The sequence below is a fragment of the Tympanuchus pallidicinctus genome, unplaced genomic scaffold (genome assembly GCF_026119805.1).
Source record: "Tympanuchus pallidicinctus isolate F22 unplaced genomic scaffold, pur_lepc_1.0 scaffold24, whole genome shotgun sequence".
Classification (NCBI taxonomy): domain Eukaryota; kingdom Metazoa; phylum Chordata; class Aves; order Galliformes; family Phasianidae; genus Tympanuchus; species Tympanuchus pallidicinctus.
In genome coordinates, this window is record NW_026294741.1 from 6972144 (window position 1) to 6990488 (window position 18345).

Sequence of the window (18345 nt, forward strand, 5' to 3'; positions counted from 1 at the left end):
AAAAAAAAACCTGTTGATGCAAATAAAAGTAGTAGTGAGGCTACTGTCAGCAGATGTGTGTTCAATCCAAGTCAGCATGGAAAGCCTGGTTAGAAAGAGCAAGCTGGCTCAGGCTGAGCCCACAGAACACTGTACAGAAAACTCCTTTATGCAGTGACAACAGAAATACAGAAAGAGGCAAGAAATGACAGTCATTCAATAGAAACAGCAAACTGTATCTTCAGGGATTGCCTTTCTTCAAGTTTTGAGAATGTGTAGTGCCCTGTGAATGCTGTCTGTGTAATTAATAGAGCACACATCCACAGAGTGCAGATTTGGAGGGTAGATGGAAGGAGGCAGCTTAACAGAGGCAGAAAGCAGCTACAGTTCTGGCGGACACTGAAAGCCCACAAACTGTAAGAGCTTCTGACAGTGTGTTGATTAGTTCCTGGATGTCATTTGCACATGTAAAGGAAAGCGATCAAAATGCCACAGTGTGAGGGAAGATTCAGATTATTTCTCATTTGTTGTGGAAACAAGCACACAGAAAAGGATATTTTCATTCATATCTGTCAAATTGTGCAATAAAGAAATGCCCACATGACAAGAAAAGAACATGGGAAGAGAAACTACCTCAGAGGTATCTTTTGATCTGAAGAAAAGGAATGGAACTCAATGAAATACCTTATCTGGGCTTCTATTGAAATGCTATTTCATATTGTTTGGATTAAGAAGATAGTGACTGAATGCTGTCAGATAAAACATCAGATTGGCTCTGAATGTTACGTAGATGTGTATTTGCTGGGGAGCACTGCTTTAAGCTTTGTAACCACTTATTAAATATCCTTCATTATTTGTTACTGAGGATCTTGGCACTTTAATAGGACTAATGAACGTCAAATGATTGAAGAATGAATCTCAGCCTCCACCAGATAACAGGCCTTCATAGAAAGAAAAAAATCAGTCTAAAATGTAGAGATAGTTCCAGAGTATATAGGAGATGGTGGTTATTGAAAACAACAGTGCACTGATTCCTTGTGTACCAAAAGAAAAATCATCAGAAGTAACATGGCTGGGGTGATATGGGGAAATTCATATTTGTTCTGGTACATTCTGTGATTTGACAGTTTGCATTGGCGTCCCACCTCACTGCAGAACAGCAAGAAGAATCTTCCTGCACTCTGACACTTGTACTCCTCCATAACACAATTTAGCACTTCCTAAATGAAAGGTTGTATAAAAAGTCATTAGCAAGTTTGTTCATGAATTCAAAATTATTTTAAATTAGTGCACATTTAGAAAGATCTCTAGATTAACTCAATTCATAAACATTTCCATAAAATATCCATTTATCTTAATTTGTAGTTTGTAAGTACTAACACCTGCTTAGAACTTACTTAATGCATTTCTATTAATTAGTTCTCCGCCTGCATGTATACAAATGTTGGTACTTTCACCTGCAAAACCATTTTTGTTGTAGTTTGTGGCTCCTGGCACGCATCTGGTTTTTGGCAAGCACTTTGGGATTTGTGGTTCGTGCTCTATAATAAATCAGGAAAAGAGCCACAGCACAAAGAAATACACTGGGTGTACAACAACAGCCTTCATGGAGTTGCTTCACTGAGATGCATTTCCGGATGCAGAAAAGCTAAATATTGGTCTGTCTCCTTCTGTATCAAAATGAACTCTGCTTTTAGTGAGCGATCGGCTTTTTCTCCAGATAGCATTTGGATGAGCATAATGTCCAATTGCCTGTGTTATGGCTGATCATCTTGAGCTGCTTTATAGCCCAGGATGTCGCTGGGAAAAACACACAGACCCAGTTGCATGATTTCTCTTGTTCTGAACAGCTTCACACGAGGCCATTTGGCTATCTGGAGTATGAGGCTGCGTGGATATCCACATCTATTGGTCACAGTGCTACTGTTCTGACTGTTGAATTCTTTCGCCAGAAATCTGCCTTGGATTAAACCTTGTTCTTGGTGCTAACCTTTCTGCCCCTCAAAGCACAGAGTTCTGAGAGATCAGCAGCCTTCTCCTTCGCAGGCAGACAGCAGCTTCTTAAAGCAAGAAAGAGCTCAAAGGTAGAAAACTGCAGACTGCTCTCCCAGCCTTGGGAAGTACTGCTGTTTCCCACGTGAATGTCTTGAGTAAAGATACTTCAGCATAAAGCAGTACTATTTAACGGGTGAGCAAAGTGCTCTGCTAAGTAGTTTGGCTCCACTAGGTTGGGAGAACAAGCATACCTAATAATCAACAAGACCAGGCTGTGGTAATGTGGGTTTACTAGGAGACAGCAGAACTGCAGATGGGAACAAGTTTGGAAATGAAAAAGCAGAGAATGATAAGGTAAATGTGCTGTTGAATCCTTCAGTTCCTTGGTAAATATTTCTGTTTGGATGTTGAGATAGCTGACAAGACACAGCCTTCCTATTGTACCCCCTGCAAACTACCCAGGATAGGTATGTCTACTGCTGGTTTCCTCTTTTCCTCTTCTTTTGATTTATCTCTAAAAGAGGAAGCAAATAGCCCAGTATGGAATTCCAGTTAGCCAGCAGTGCTTCTGAAGCCTTGTGTTTCAGACTTTCCAGATCTATATTTATTGGCAGAGCTTGTCTTTCAAGGAGTGCAGGAAGAGAAGCAGCAAATTATGTGCACTATGGATCAAATGGTTTGCTGAGCTAATTTTAAAAAATGTAAACATAAACCAGCCCCCCACCCTTACTGCCCAGCATTCACTCCAAGCAAAAATGTGCTCTGGAAGAAATTAATTTATGAAACACACAGCTTCTGTTCCCTTACTTCTACTGCATAAGCTTGAAAAACAGAAGCAAACAAAACTAAAAGCCTTTAGCTATCTTTTTTGTATGTAAGGAAGGTACTGAGTGTTACCTTGTAGTCACCATGAATTGCTGGAATGCTTATAACTTGTTGTTTCATCCCACTGTGTTAGAGGGAAATCTCTTCTACAAAGAAAGCCAAATAGATTCTCCAAGCACCACTGTGAAGTCTGCTGTATATCCACTCAGTCCTATCCCTCACTTGCAATTCTTAACCATTCATGTGGCTATTAGAGAAATCTGTGCTGAAGCTGATACAGGATGCTAATGGACAAAGGCTGTTAGTTGCCTCTGGTGTATTTTGCCACACCTTAATGTGGCACTGAAGCCCAACAGATGAGCATAAACTATTGACATTTGGGTTTCTGCATGCCTGCCCTTTTACCAGAGTGCTCAGGAAAAATATAGTCCTCTGTGTAATTTCTAATCACAGATGAAGAGATTAGGATGGGTAATATGCTACAGGAGCATTGCTGTTCTAACTGTCAGTGTGTCAGTGCTCAAATTGCTAAGAGCTGCTGTTACAGCCGTGTGCACAGTGCTGCAACTCTGCCTTGCTTTGCCTCTGCTCTGTTGAGATGAGATGCAGCGATCTCTACAGCCCTTCCTTTTGCAGAACCACTTTGCTGTGGACCAGGGTCAGTGGGTCCCAGCAGAGGAGGGGTGCAGTGCTGAGGTGAGGTGGGTCCAAGGTCTCCAAAGAGGGAAAAGAGAAGGGCTCTCTTCACTGATCTGCACGAAGGCTTCACTGCAGAAAGAAGGTCTGAAGGAACTGAGTCTGCATCACTTTCCAACTCCTTCCTACCTAACAGCACTCTTTTATTCCCTTGCATTTTCTCATATGGATTCAGTGTGATTGATTAGAGGAAAAGAATACTTTATTTCTTATGCCTTTGAGAGTGAATTGTTGGCTGTATTTTATTCAGGTGTTCTGGATATCTGTTAAGTCTGCTAGCATCTTCAACACAGCTGAATCAAATGCTGCTTAGGAAACTGTTTTCATGTAAGAAGAAATATTTTGCCCAAATAAGTGCAATGATTTGAGCTCTTGAATCATGGGCCCTTCTGATTTTGCTGACCTGGGACAGAAGAGGTGAGATAAGATTTATATGGATGCAGTAGGTGCAGCTTGCTCAGATAAAGTGTGTGTAGGATTATTGTCGTGTTTTTGTCCCTAGTCTCTTTCTTTCTTGTCCTGTTTATGTTGTTCAGCATTGTAACTCACCTGAACTGATGCATCCTGCTGCACAGGCTTCTGTTCATTAAAGTGAAGGCAGTGAAATGTCAGAATTGCTCCTTGGAGCTCAGGCGTTTTCTGGAGCAGGTGGACAGAGGTTTGTGCTGGGAGAGAATCAAGAAATGGGCTCGAGGCAAAACCTAATTTGCAGTGGGTCTCTGTGAGGGCTCCTGATAATTGCTCATGCCTTTTTCAGAGAATTTTTTTTGTTATCTAGGTTATCAGAAAATATTGAAATCATTATCACAGGACCTGTGATTGTTGCTCCGATTCAGCTCTTCCTTTGGAAATCTGTGGGAGCCTTTTCTGTGTCCTTGTGGGAATTGAGTCAGACCTTACATCTTTTTGAATCAATATGCTTCCATCTGATGCTGATTGATTGGATCAGAAAGATGCTTAGAGACACCAGCTGGAGACTGTGGTACAGGCATGAAAGTTCTTTACAGGCTAAAGACCTTTACAGCTTTGTCTCATTTTCATGAAGCAAGCTGAATTTACTTCAGGTTGGACAGTAGGAGGGTTCAGCTGCTCTGCCCATTAATAGATTTGGAGCAATGATTTGGAGCAATGATGGAAGCTTGCAACTTCTATCCTGCCTGCTTTTATTGTGGATATCTCACCTCGATCAGTTATTTGCAGTGGAGGCAGAGGGAAGAGGGCATATTTATTTCATTGCCAGGCTGTGTGTATCTTGGAAACATTCCTTCTTGTGTTGGCAGTTCATGTGTACAGCCTACAGCAGAGGCCTGACCCCAGAGCATGCTGGTGAAGCACAAAAAGGATGTCTTGCTGCTTTAACTCTGTCTTTTGGAAAGTCTCCGTAATGCTTCTGTATTATGCTTTTATGCTTTGTAAATAATTATTACAGCAGCTCAAGATCAGCCTTATTCTAAATCCCAGTAAAAATGTTCCTTAAGTAGACTGAAAACAAAATAATGCTGGATGAAAACTTCCAAGCAGGTCTTGAAATAGAGAGGAAGGAATTATAAAATTTCATCCCAGTTTAGCAGAATTCTTGTAGCAGCAGTTGTGACCTGAGCAACACAACCATTCCTGATGCAGTGCAGCACATTGCATGCTGTACTTGCTTGTACATGCTTATTTGGAAACAGACTTCCCAGAAAATGGAGTATTGAGAGTATGGAGATGATGCCACATTGGTAGGGTGGAATACATCCTCTCTTTCTTCACTGGAGTGTTCAAATATGAGTCTGGGGAAATGTTACTGTTTGGTTAAGGATGTAAGCTGACATGCACTTAGTGTGGTTGTAAATGAGGCAGTTTATGGCTTGTGTTCTTTAAGCTTTTGACTTGGAGAGAAGCATGATGCTGCAGGAGAGTTTGATTAATGATGTCTCACAGACAAAGAAAACAATTAATTCAATCCAGTTTTAGCTCATTAGGAGGCCTGGAAACAAAACCAGTCTTTCTATTACCAGGACCTTGGTGAGTCTTGAAACTTGTGCATATTGTCCTCAAAAACAGGATGCAGAAGAGAGAGAAAGTGTTGTTCAGCTGTTTTAGCTTGTATTCCAATGCAAATGAATGGGTTTGGGCCTTTGTTTTGGCTGAGCTCTTCATTGCCTACGGAATCACTTATGTTTCCTATAGGAAACATAAGTGATTCTTCAGTGGTCCACAAGACCAGTGGCTCCTGGGTCATGTATCAAGGCTGAAAAGAGGACATTATATTACTTATATTAATCTCTCTATACTGAGTCTGTTCTGCTTGTGACAGTAAGTAATGAGCGATCCCCCTGTCCTTATCTCAACACTTGAGCCCTTTCCATCCTATTTTCTTCCCTTCTTTCTTTGAGGAGGGGCAGAGGGGAGCAGCATGGTGGAGGGGAGCTGCCCAACAGGGTGAGACAACCACCAGGTGCTCAGTCAGTCTTTTGAAGCGTTGGCTATCTTTTGAAATGCGTGACTTTTGAATGCCACACAAAACACTGGATTTGCAATTCAGATAGCAATGAATTAGACTACTAATCTCAGAGCCATGTAATTGGTTTTGAGTGGGAAATCCCCAGGAATGGTGCTGATCATCATGTCTGAGTGCCACTGATGCAGTCTCATGAGAAGGCAGTGACATAACATACAGATGCATTTAATATAGTTAAATAGGATTGTCATTTTGTCAAATAGGCTTGCTTTAGGGAATGAAATGAAGCTACGATATGACAAAACCTTGCCAACTGATAATGCTTCAAGAAGCAATGCAACAACCTTTCAAAGATGGTGAATAAGAAGAAAAGGAATAGAAGAAATTCTTCTCTCTGGAAATCTGATGCTATAAATGAGATCTCAGATGTAGTCCAAACTATTGGAAGGTCAGCCCTTCTCACAGTGTTTTGTGCTTCCGGATCTCGATTGAGTCAGCAAGCCAGGGAGGTGTGTGAAAAAAGAAAGCAAGAACTAAAATTCTCTACAGAGTTTGGAATGATTCCAGTGGTTTTTCAGCAAAGTTGCCTACGAGGTTTGCCTTGCTGGGTATTAAACTTTCATCGTGTGCAAAGTAAAATGTGCTATGAGTCAGTGCCACAAACAGTACAGGTAAAAGTGCTGGGGCTGCAACTTCGTTTGAGCTAATTTGATTTAAGCCTCGAGTTATTGCATCGCAATATATCCTTTATTGACTTATCAAAAATCATTCTACTCTTGAAAATACATGAGTTAAACACAACACCCATGGGTGGTGGCTCAGTCAGTTGAATGATGCTTATTTCAAAGAGTGCTGAAAAACTGTAGTTTCTGCAGTTGTCTCAGGGAGAGGAACGTGGTGGTCTGCTCCCCAAGAATCAGACCTCTGTTGAATTTGACTAAATTTCTACTTAAAAACTGATCCAAACCAAAGACAAAGTGTCTTTGAGCCCAAACAGCCCACCAGGCTAATGTGGTTAGAGCTCTAAAGTTTGTGGAGGTGTCACTGAGGGCAAAGATGTTGTTAGTTATGTTCCAATGCCCCAAACTTACTGTTCTGAAAATCCGGGTGTTTGTTTAGAGCTGGATTGCCTGGATTCAGTCTTTGCTTGTGAGTCATCCTGTGGCAGCTCCTGCTGCTTGTGAATATCTTTAGTTTTGTGTATTCCGGATGATATTCCAGCTGCTGATATGGGAAAATGTGTGTCTCGAGAGCCTTGCATCTTTTCCACTGTTGCAAACCCAAGGTGCATGGTGATAATGGCTAATGCCAGAGATATTTGCTGCAAGTGCCTCTTTAGTGTGTCTCACCCCACAGTTCTGGGACAAAAAGTAGCAGTTTGCTTCTGACCCAGGACTGCTGAAGCTTCCTGGGGGAAGAGTATTAGAAGATGTATTCTGGCCAGTCTGCGTGCAGTGGTTTTGTAAGATGGATAAATGGCCACTGTTCAGCCATCTGAAATGTTACAGGCTCCTCTTTTTATGTCTGACAGCAGACCCAGAAGGATGAAAAGAAGTGCTCTAAGTCAGTGTTCAAGCTAGCACTGACAGCACGGGGCTCTTTATGATGCCTGTGATTTCTTTGAAAATATCAACCCTTTTCTTTGAGGTCTGCTTTATAGGAAGCTGTGCATGCAGCACGCCGCTGGCTGGTGTTCTAGTGCTCTAGCAAGCTGATCTGTTACATTCCTTCCAAACACATTCCAGGCTTCTATCTTAAACGCAGTATTAATGACCAAGAAACTTAATTGAGAAGAACACAAATCCCAACATTTGAGTGTCATGTAATGTTTTTACATTTGAGGCAGGTCAAGCAGATGAAAAGGCTTCCAATTAGTAAGCTGAAATCCAGCTTTGTCTTTACTGAGGCTATTGTCAGAACCTGGCAGCGATGCTTCATCACCCAGTATCTTGTAATTACATTACTTAATTGGATAGAGAATGGGATTCAAGCTTACTCTTTTTATTTTTTTCCTACCTGGAAAGTTACAGAAAAGTCTTTCAGGACTGCCACAAGTCTGAAGGGAGGGCAGTAATGGACAGTTGGATTTCACAGACTGCAATTTTAATGCAGGAAGGGAAATTTCATGCTCAAACTTTGTAATTAACAAAGAAAATCTTGGCCCTGATTTTTATATCCATGGAACACGTGGCAGCTCCCTGCTGGCTCTGGGAAGCACTGTGGGAGTCTTGCTACTTCCAGGGTGGTTTTGTTTTTGTTTTTCTCCAGGGTGCTTAATTAGGTGCTTCACTTTAGAGCCTACCTGTAGGTATCCAGTTGTTAAACACTTCACTTCCTGATTGCAGGGTAAGAGAAGGGAAAATGGAATATCTTACAGTCTTTATTTTTACATGCTAAATAATAATATAAATTCATAAAATAAGGACACTTTAATCAGCCAGCATCTCAAGTACATTTCCAAATAAAACTCTCCACATTCAATTAAGCGTGCCTGAACAGGCCGCCTGGGAGAAGTGAAGCCATTAACAAATACCAGAGACAGTTAAAACAACAACAACAACAAAAGGTGAGTGGACTTTGCTTCATTCCCCTTGCAGTTCTATATTTAAATATGTATTCAGCTCTCTTTCTCCTTGCTGGAGTGTCTGCTGTCCTCCTTGTGGACTCTGAGCACCAGCTGAGTTTTCACGATAGGAAGTTGTTCAAAGGTAAGGTGCACAGAGCTGAGAATTGATGGACTGCTGGGTGTATCTAAAATGAGCTGAAGTTTTGAAGTGTTTGACACTTCATGCTGTGAAAGAATCAGATCTGCTTTGGAAGCTAATCCCCATGGATGCGGACAGCTTACCTTTGCTAAAATGGCATCAATCCTCAGGAGCTGTGCTCTGCTATTACTGTTCTCTGTCCAATATGCTGTATAATGAGTATCATCCTTTACACTGGTGTTAAACTGCTTGGTCAAACTTTGAAATATGCAGAGGTGCCAGGGCTTTCAGTGTCAGACTTGCAAGTACTGGAGGGTCCCTACTGCAGCAAGTAGATGGCTGAAGTAGGTGTCATTCAAGGAGAAAATAGAAAAGTCTCAAGAACAATTTTGACTTGAACCCGAGATAGTGTATACTCTTGAAATCAAGTGTGTTTGGAAAAACCTTGAGGACCTTTATTACTGTATCTAAAAGCTATTTTACAGAGCTTTGATGAACCTTCATCCTTTGGAAAGCAGCTTTGCAAATTCTTGCTGGTTTTTTTCTGTGTTATCAAACGGTACTGAGGAACGCGCAGCTCCCAGGGGAGGCTCTGCCTGCTGTGCTGCTTCACTTTCAGAGCATTTTGTCAAAGCCTCAATCCAACTCAGGGCTGCAGAGAGAAATGCTGAATAGAACGTAAAACACCGGCATTCGTGCACAAGTGAAGATGGGGCTGCATGGCCTCCCAGCTCTATCTTGCTCTGCAGTTGGAGAGACTGTGAAGCTAAATGTTCTTGTAAACCTTTTCAAGATGTCACTCAGATACAGAGGAGAAAAGGTTCTGAGGTGGTCTTATCAGTGTGTACCAATATCTTATAGGAGGCAGTGAGAGTAGAGCAGACCCTTCTCTGTGATGCTCAGTGAAAAGATGAGGCAGTGGGCGCAAAGTACAGGAAAGTCCATTTAAACATAAGAAGAATCATTTTTACAGTGAAGATGGTGAAATATAGTAACAGATTGCCCAGGGAGGCTATATCTTTTCCATCTTTGGAGACAGTCGAAACTATACTGAACGTGGTCCTGAACTTTCTCTTGCGGTTGGCCACTGTTGAGCAGGAGATGATCTCCAGAAGTCCCTTCCAACTTCGGCTAACCTCTGATTCTGTGACATGTGCAGAGGAGAGCAGTGTGGAAATGATGATGAAAGCTGGACCTGGTGTCAAGAGTTCAGTTTGAGAGGAGGAAACTGCAGAACTTAATTCCAATACAAGTTATAGAAATGTTATGTGCAGGAGTGACTTAAAAGGCAGTTGCGAATAGGAAGGGATGGGAAGAGAAACGTAATTATGTGTAAGTGATGACACGTGCTGTGAAGGAAAGAAAGGGGACTCTAAGCTCAGTAACTTTTCTGCAGTGGGCCAAAAGGCAAAGCAACCAGCAACTGCGGTGTATCTCCTGCAGGCTTCCTTGCCAGCACAACTCATGTCTGATAAGGGAAGAAGTCATGGTGGAGGTGAGAAGAGTAGTTTATAGTTTTGTTTTCCAGGCAGGTAATCATGAACTTCTAAGGAAAAAAAAAAAAAAGCTGGAGTTCTAATAGCTCACACCACTGCATCAAAGCTGACCAACCTGTCACCAACCAGGCTTCAGCCAGGCATGTATTCTGGGCTAGGCCATATCTGTGCCACATAACCTTTTGGCTGTGTAAAATGGTTGTGTAAAATCCTGAAAACAATGCTTACCCAACCTACTGAAGGGAAATACCTACCAATGAAACATCTCAGTGAACATTTTGCCCCGTAGTTTTCTGGGGCAGCACCTTATGGTATTTTGTTTTTTCTACTGGCAGTCCTCATGAGGGACTAGTTAGGATTACGTGTACATAATGGTGGATACTTATCTTCTCTTGTTCCTGAGCAATAAGACACCAGAGGGCCAACATTTCACATGAGTAATCAGTTACTTAAAAAAACTGGGCTGGACTTAACAGAAAAAAACGTGCTCTTGAGCACTGGTACAAAAAAACCCCCACAAATATTGAATCTGCAGCCCATCTCTAGCTTTTCATAATTCTTTTTTAATTAATAGAGAGTAGGGACCATTCACACATGAGAAGGTAGGCTGTGTGACTTTGCTGCCTGTCTCTGGATATGACACACCATTCCTACCCAGTGCTTGGATGCAGGCAAGTTTCCACCGTGGGAAGCCAGGTGCTTTTGTTGCACGTACTCAGAATTTATGAAATATTAGGGCACACAGAGCTGGGAGATGATGTTAGGCTTATCTCTTGTGCTGTAATCTTTGTCATCCCTGAAACACAGAACGGAATTCAAAACATCATCATCATTTAACATGGTCTTGTCTTCCATGACACATCAATGTTCCTGTTCGACTGGAGACTTTCGGATTCTTAAAGGTGACTGTCATTGCTGGAAAGGCTAAGAGAAATGGAGTGTTTGGTGTTTAAGCAAATATGTCACCTGCATTTGTGATTTCATTCAATTGCTCAGCTCTTCTGGTAACTCTCAGGTAATGAGCTGGAGTAAATTGAGAGTTTGCAGGATCCAATGCTCTTAGTCACAACACCGATACTGAGAAATGTATTCCTGTAGGATTTTTTTTGCATTGTGAATTACGTCTTTGCATACCTGTGGTAAGGGTGTGGTGTGTCCTCTTTAACCTCTTACATCCCTGCAAAATTCTGATATGCAAAATCACAGAATCACAGAATGGCCAGGTTTGGAAGGGACCTCAAGGATCGTGAAGCTCCAACCCCCTGCCACAGGCAGGGCCACCAACCTCCCCATTTCATACTAAACCACGCTGCCCAGGGCCCCATCCATCCTGGCCTTGAACACCTCCAGGGATGGGGCGTTCACAGCCTCTCTGGGCAGCTGTTCCAGCACCTCACCACTCTCAATGAAAAGCAGGAGGAAGTGCTGTTTGCTTGGCTGGAAAATAAGGGCTTTGCTTGGGAAGGGCAAATGCCTGCTCATCACTGCAGCTGTCTGCCCAAAAGGGTCACTGCTGTGCAGCCCCTGAAGAAACATTTGAGCTCTGTGGGCTTTCCTTGGTCAGCTGCCCCCTGCAGTGTATCAGATTTATCTGTCTGCAGTTGGTTTGACTGATCACTGGGGACTGCTGTGGTACCCTGGGTTTGTCGGTGCAACACCCTGCCAGCCACAGAAGTACAAGAGTGTAACTACATTACAGTTCAGCTGAGTCTGCTCTACAAGCTCACAGAAATAAAATCAACCCAGATGCTTTCTCCTTAGTTTATTGCCTTTCCACACTACTAACCTAGGCTTTATGTGACAATCCTGACTCCTTGGCAGCACGGAAGGCTTTCCTTATGCTTGTCTTCTTTGCACGGATGCAAACCCTGAATATTATATTTATATAATATTAAAAAAACAAAATAGAACAACAAACGTATTGCAAACCTAAGCAGTTCAAGTATGGAATTTCATGTTCCAAAGTCATTAGAGAAGTCAAATGCAGAATCTGTAGGAGGTTAGCTCAGAATCCTTGTGTAGGAGAAGATTGCAGGTGCTGTAGCTGCAAAGTGGAGCCTTCATTTAGAGCAGCAGCAGCAGTTCCAAACATGGCTTTTACTGGTGCTGTGCATTTGTACCAGTAATTTACACTAGGTTGGCTTTATCTGTGTGATCTTACTGGTCCTTGTGTCCCTAATCTGAATGAAGCACGTACTCAGCTAGTTTCATGAAGTCCTTACAAGCTACTTCACAAGCAAATACTAATATGTAGTAAGCTAAGCTTAAGGATCATGTGATTCTTCAGATCGTAAATCTGGTGGCTCAGAGTTGTACACATATTTGGCAGATTATCGGTTTATCACTCGTGGCTAATCTTCTAGAGAAGTGTGGCTTAATTCCTTTTGTTAACTAATTAAAAAAACAAAGAGAAGTTAAAGCTGCATTTAGACTATTAAGACATATATTACTCACTCAGTGGTCTGTGCAGTTGGTATGAATGCATAATTAGTAACTCTGTCTAAATATGAAGGACACTCACATGTTGTAAGCCATCAAATGTTGACATGGGCTTGGGATTCAGAGTCAAGTCAATATGAAAATATGAATATAAACCAAGTCATGCTTTTCAGAGTAAATTCTCCAGCCTCAGACCTACCTGCCTCGTGTCTCAACAGCCCGCTCGTGGCACAAACAGGTTGATAAAAGAGTCTCAGAGCACCTTTGCAACCAAAATTGCCCTTAGAACTCATAGCAGTCACTTGGCATGGACCAGGCGTCCCTAAGACAACTGAGCTGGGAGCCCACATGCAGCAGGGCTGTGCTTGTCATCCTCTTTGGAGCATACAGATATTACTGATATCCAAAGTAAAGGCATAAATACATTGTTTGATGTAATAATTATGTTTCAAAAACCTTTATTTGCTAGTGCTGACCTAGAGAAAAAGGCACAGAAGTCTCAAGGCTGCTGATCTTAACCCATGGAAATGGAATAAGCACAGGTGCTGAAAGCTAAGGCTTTTTCAATTTTCATGCCCCAGTGAGAAGTGTTTGCTCAGATGAACAAATTACCGAAGAGCTCCAAAGTAATGCAGAAAGGAATGAGGTTCTTCAATATATACCAATTTCTGCTTGGGGAACAGTGAAATTCAGTCAGCAGTGCCCTGTCTCGGCTGCCTGTGCTGCTTTTGAGGGCAGATAATGTGGAGAAGAATTTGGCTGGTGTCAGCCCTTTTTGTCTCACTAAATTGCTGAGAGTCCTGGGGTAAGCAAAGAGGGTAAAGCATGTGGGGGAAATTGTAATGCAGAGGAAATGGTAGAAGTGTTCTGCTCCAGCTATGGAGAACAGAGCTTCCTGTGTGAGTAATACCTGACGTTCCCGTTTGTTTGTGGCAGTTGTAATATTCACATACAAAAAGAGAGAGAAACACGTGTTTGGGTGTATGGGTCTATAAATACACACACACAAAATAGCAATTGTTTATATTGCATACATGCTGGTTTGGGGATCAGTTTCTGAGTGGTTTGTGGTATGGCAGTGGCTCAAATGAGTAGCAGTGTAAGAATTTAGGAGTTGTTTTTTTGTTTGTATTTTCTTTTCCTATGTGAAAAATGGAAAGATTAGGAATCTCTTTGAAAGGAGCACTTTCTGTCTGCAGGAGATACCCAGCTATCCTTGTTCAGAGATGACAAAGCTTAAGTTTGTCTGATTTATTGGAGATGGAATACTGAGGGCTCTAGCTTACTGAAATGAATTACTGCATAACTTTGTTGTATAAGTACCAAGCAAATGTGTGCCAGGCAAAAATCCAGAGATCTTCCAGTATGATAAGAAGAAGCATTGGCTTTGTAGTCTTACAGCACTCTAAAACAAGACACAACACAGAACTGATGATTTATAATTCCTTAATATCATTTCAGATTTTTAACGTTGTACCTCATCGTTACACGTGAGTAGCTGCACTACCCATCTATATATCCATAGACACATAAGCTCAGAGTGGAGATAACATCCGTGTCTTTATGTAGATTTTGCTTTTATAAGATTGCTTTTGTTGCAGTCTGAAGTCAGAATCTCATGCTTTAATTTGGACATCTGCTCTTCAGAGAATAGTCAAGATATTTGGAGCACATAAGCATGGAATAAGCCAGAGAGGGTGAATGGAGGAGGAATGAGGGGAGAGGAGCAAATACATCCCTTTTTGCAGATGATTCCACTGATTCAGAACTCTGTTTTGGTGCTGCTGATGGAAACAAGTGCCTCTTTGCCACCATAGGAAATCTTCCCACAATGTTCCTGCATTAAGAAGGTTTGAAAAGAAGCTTTTAACAGCATTATTTGGGGGGGATCTCTGTCCAATGCGTTCCCTGGGAGCGATCCTGGCTGGCTAGCCCAAACCTGGGCATTTTTGTGTAGGCATTTCAGATTGGAGCAACATCCCGTGTTTGTGAATTTGCCATTCTACAGGTGTAACTGGTGCTGTCTGTGTACCCATTCCGGGTCTGACAGATGACAGCTTTGCCTGTCACATGCTTGTGATCCAGGTTTGAATCTCTTAGGAAACCAAAAACAGCCTCCAGACCCCCTGCTTTCTAATTCTGCATGACTGAAGTCATTCAGCATGTTGTAAATACTGCTGCTCGTTCCAAACACACCAGGTACCTGTGCACATATCGTTGTCAGCGTATTTCTGCAGTAATGTGCAGCGGTTTAGCATTGGGCAACTGGCACAAATTAAAAAGCTTGAGTCACAGCCTTGCCTTTTCTGCATACACCCACGTGTATCTGTTACATCCGTGCTGCCTATGGGAGGAATGTGAATTGCAGCAGCACTGCAAACGCCCTGCCAGCAAACAAGGAACTTGCCCACACTCAGAAAATGGGTATCGGTGCAAAATCTGCGTCAGAAGAAGAGGAAGCGGGGAGTACAGCGAAGCATTTGTTTGATGTGGCTGTAGGGGTCACTAAGAGATGTTTTTCTACCAGGGGATTACTGTGCAGACAACAGTGAAAATATGTCAGTGGTAAATGTTGCTGTGCTTTGTGACTGAGGCGTGCATCTTGATGTTTGGGTGACATTTTGCATATTTGTGAATGAAAGCCCTGTGTTCTGGCTCAGTTTTTGCCACAAGGCACAAAATCAGTCATTTTCCTGCAATTCAACCGTAATTGCTCATTATTCTTACAGTACTTTCATGTTTAAGGACATCTCATAATCCCCACTGTTCTTTGCAGATGATCTATAGCATAAAACCAATTAGTTGAGGATTTCTAGTGACTGCATGTGTAGAAATGGGTTCCCTGCACATAGTTTGCTGCGATGAAGTGTCGTGTAATTTGTGCACCTGCAGTTAGACTGAATGTAGCCCAAGCTGCTTATATCTCTAAGAACTTTGATTGTGCTCATGTATCAGGGCATCATGTATTTAGGCATCAAAATATCGTGCCCTATGCCTCCAAACAGCAGCACACAGAAAATGGCAAGTGTCTCAGAAGAGGGTGGCTTGAAAATCAGATCCCTGCACTTTACAGAACTGTTGGCTGAAGTGGGGTGACAGGCCACGAAGACAATTCTATTAGATGAGCAGTTCCCTTTTGTCCATTTAAAAAAAGACCGTGTTGTACTGAACACGAAGTCCCTCCCCTTGTTCTGATGGGTTATCATTTACCTGGAAGAGCAAATAATTCTTTGGGCAGCTTAATGGTTTTGGAGCCCGCTCAGCTGCCCTGTGACACTGAATCTTTCACCTGCTGGCCATAAATGCTGAGCACGCTGATGTTCCAGTGCTCAGGTGTTCAGGTAAAGCTCCTGTCTTATCTCTTCATAACTGTGTGCAGCTTGGCTTGGATTGGAACCCGAGGTTTCTCAGAAGTGTTCAGAGCTGGCTTAGTCTGTCTTCCTGCTGCAAGGTGAGGATTTATGCTTTTCACAAGAAAAACAGAGAGTGGTGCTTAGCAGCTTTGGAAATCCTCCTTCACTCCAAAGCTTCTAATCGAGGAAAAAATCAGGAGTTTGGGGTATTGCAGGTTCGACTCCTTCATAGCTTTGAAGAGCCTTCAGAATCTGGCTGGTGTTAACTCGTGCCCTGCCATGTTGGAGGCTGTGGCTGTGCTTGCAGGTATTGCCTGTCCCGGAGCCCAGCAGCAGGATTTGTTCCGCTCAGCTGCCTCCCCACACCTTGCTGTGTCTGGGCAGTGCTGCTGGCACTCAGACTTGACATCCTGAGAGCAAACCGAGAGTCCTCCTGCCTTAGAATACTGAGTGTGATGGGACCATTATGTATTATTGCTGCTTTTATTTCACGCCTATAAATCTTCACAAAAAATATAATCCCTTTCCTCCTCAAAAAGAGACAAATGAAAAGAATTGAAGGTTTTAAACAATGTGTACAAGTGTGTCACTTTCCAGTCGCGTGGACTTCGATCTCCATAACTGGGCAACTTTCACTGCTCTCTGCCCTGAATTCAGAACTATAATGAGAGACATTCTAAGGTGGTTTATTTTCTTTTTTCAGTATTTCTGGCTTCTTGTGCTCTCACGGGGTTTGGTTGGCATTGGTGAAGCAAGTTACTCAACTATAGCTCCAACCATCATAGGAGACCTTTTCAACAAAAACACCAGGACCCTTATGCTGTCTGTTTTCTATTTTGCAATTCCTCTTGGCAGGTAAGTGACACAAGGCTTTTTTTCGTCTGTTTTTGATTTAAAGTTAGCTCACACAAATCTTCTGTTGCCAGAGATGATGGTAATTCTGTCTTTGGTTGGAATGGTTTAGACAGGAAAATATTGTCAGCCATGACTACTTAGTTGCATTTGATTCCTTTTCTATCCTTGTTACTTATTCTTGTGTGAAATAAGTGGGAAGTACTGTTTTTTACAGCAATTAGGGAAAAATATTTTAGCTGACTTTCCTGGAACATTATTAAAGTAAGCTATCAATTTGAATAAAATCATATTTGTTCTGAATTGTTGCTTCAGTTCATCTGAGTTCGAGGCCTCCGTTAGTCAGTGTCGTTCAGGTTGCTGTGAAATCAAGATCTCGTGAGACACAGGATGATGATGTCAAAAGTGAGCAAATGGATTCCTGCTTCTGTCCGAAGATCTGAATATCTGTGATTTCAAGAGGAATGTGCTTCATTAACACAACCTATTTTAGTTTAAGCTCAAAATTCTGCATGGCCTCGAATTTTGCCAGTCTGAGTTTGCAAAGTGTGACTAAGCCAGTCTTGCTAGTTGTAATAGCGGTGGCCAGTCAGTTTTAGTGCTGTTACCATTGACATAGCAATTAAGAGAAATGCTAGTACAGACAAGGCTGAAAAGAGAAAATGTAGTGATTGTTCACACTTCTGTGCAAGCAGTGGAGCACAGCCAAGACAAAGATGCCTGGTGGAGCCACAGACAAGCTCAGATTTGGAGTAATTATTTCTTGGCGCTTTCTTTCAATTGACTTCCCTTATCAGCCCAATGCGGTGTCTGATTGTTGGGACAGGAGGGATTCTGTGACTTTTATTTATTTGTTAAAGAATGGCCTGCCATCGTGAGGTTTGGAGGCAGAGTGGATTCACACAGTTCGCAGCTCGATTCCCAGAGGTGAACAGCTTCCTGTGCAGAAGTGGCATCAAGTGCTCATTTCCAGTAGGGAAAACCTGGGCAACAGTTTAATCCCATCAGTTCAGGGAACAATTTATTTAGGGTGGTGCATTTACAAGTCAGAGCAATTAGTCTTGCAGTATAACTCACAAACATCCTTTTGTTCTTGAGGAAAAAGAGCCAAGACATAAACTGATGAAAAGAATATTTTCCCAAGCAGGGAAATACCAGGGGTGCCAAATATTTACATTGAGAATTCAGTGAGCTCTGGCTAGCAAGAAGTGACAAATATTCATGTGTTAAGCACCAAATATCGAATGGAGGCTGGGATCCATGGTTTGATTTCTGTAAATGGTTTGATTTCTGTAAATAGCAGTTTTGGACACAGTATAGATGGCAACTTCCAGAACTTCACAGACTGTTCAGTAAAGGCATGTGATTGCTGACATCTGCCTTTTGGTAGCCCTAGAAACTTTTAGCCAAGGCAGTACAGCAACAGATGCAGCAGTTTTGAAAGAATGATATCCATTTTTGTTCCATTGAGTTTTAGAGAAACTTGGTTTCATTCACCTCTACCCAGTCTCTTGTAAGCCACCTTCTGTTACCACAGCATCATCCTTAGCATGGAGCTAAAG

The 18345-nt window shown here is 42.2% G+C and overlaps 1 protein-coding gene across 3 annotated transcripts in view; it reads left to right on the forward strand.

The window, feature by feature from the left end:
* LOC128083356 (sphingosine-1-phosphate transporter SPNS2-like) overlaps positions 1 to 18345 on the forward strand; it is a 121376-nt gene that overhangs the window by 56798 nt on the left and 46233 nt on the right. For all 3 annotated transcript variants that reach the window (XR_008208039.1, XR_008208040.1, XM_052688490.1), the window contains exon 4: positions 16635 to 16786. Coding sequence is in view for 1 of the 3 variants with exons in the window: in XM_052688490.1 (XP_052544450.1) it covers positions 16635 to 16786 (152 nt within the window). In the remaining 2 variants the exon portion in view is untranslated. The remainder of the gene's footprint in view (positions 1 to 16634; positions 16787 to 18345) is intronic.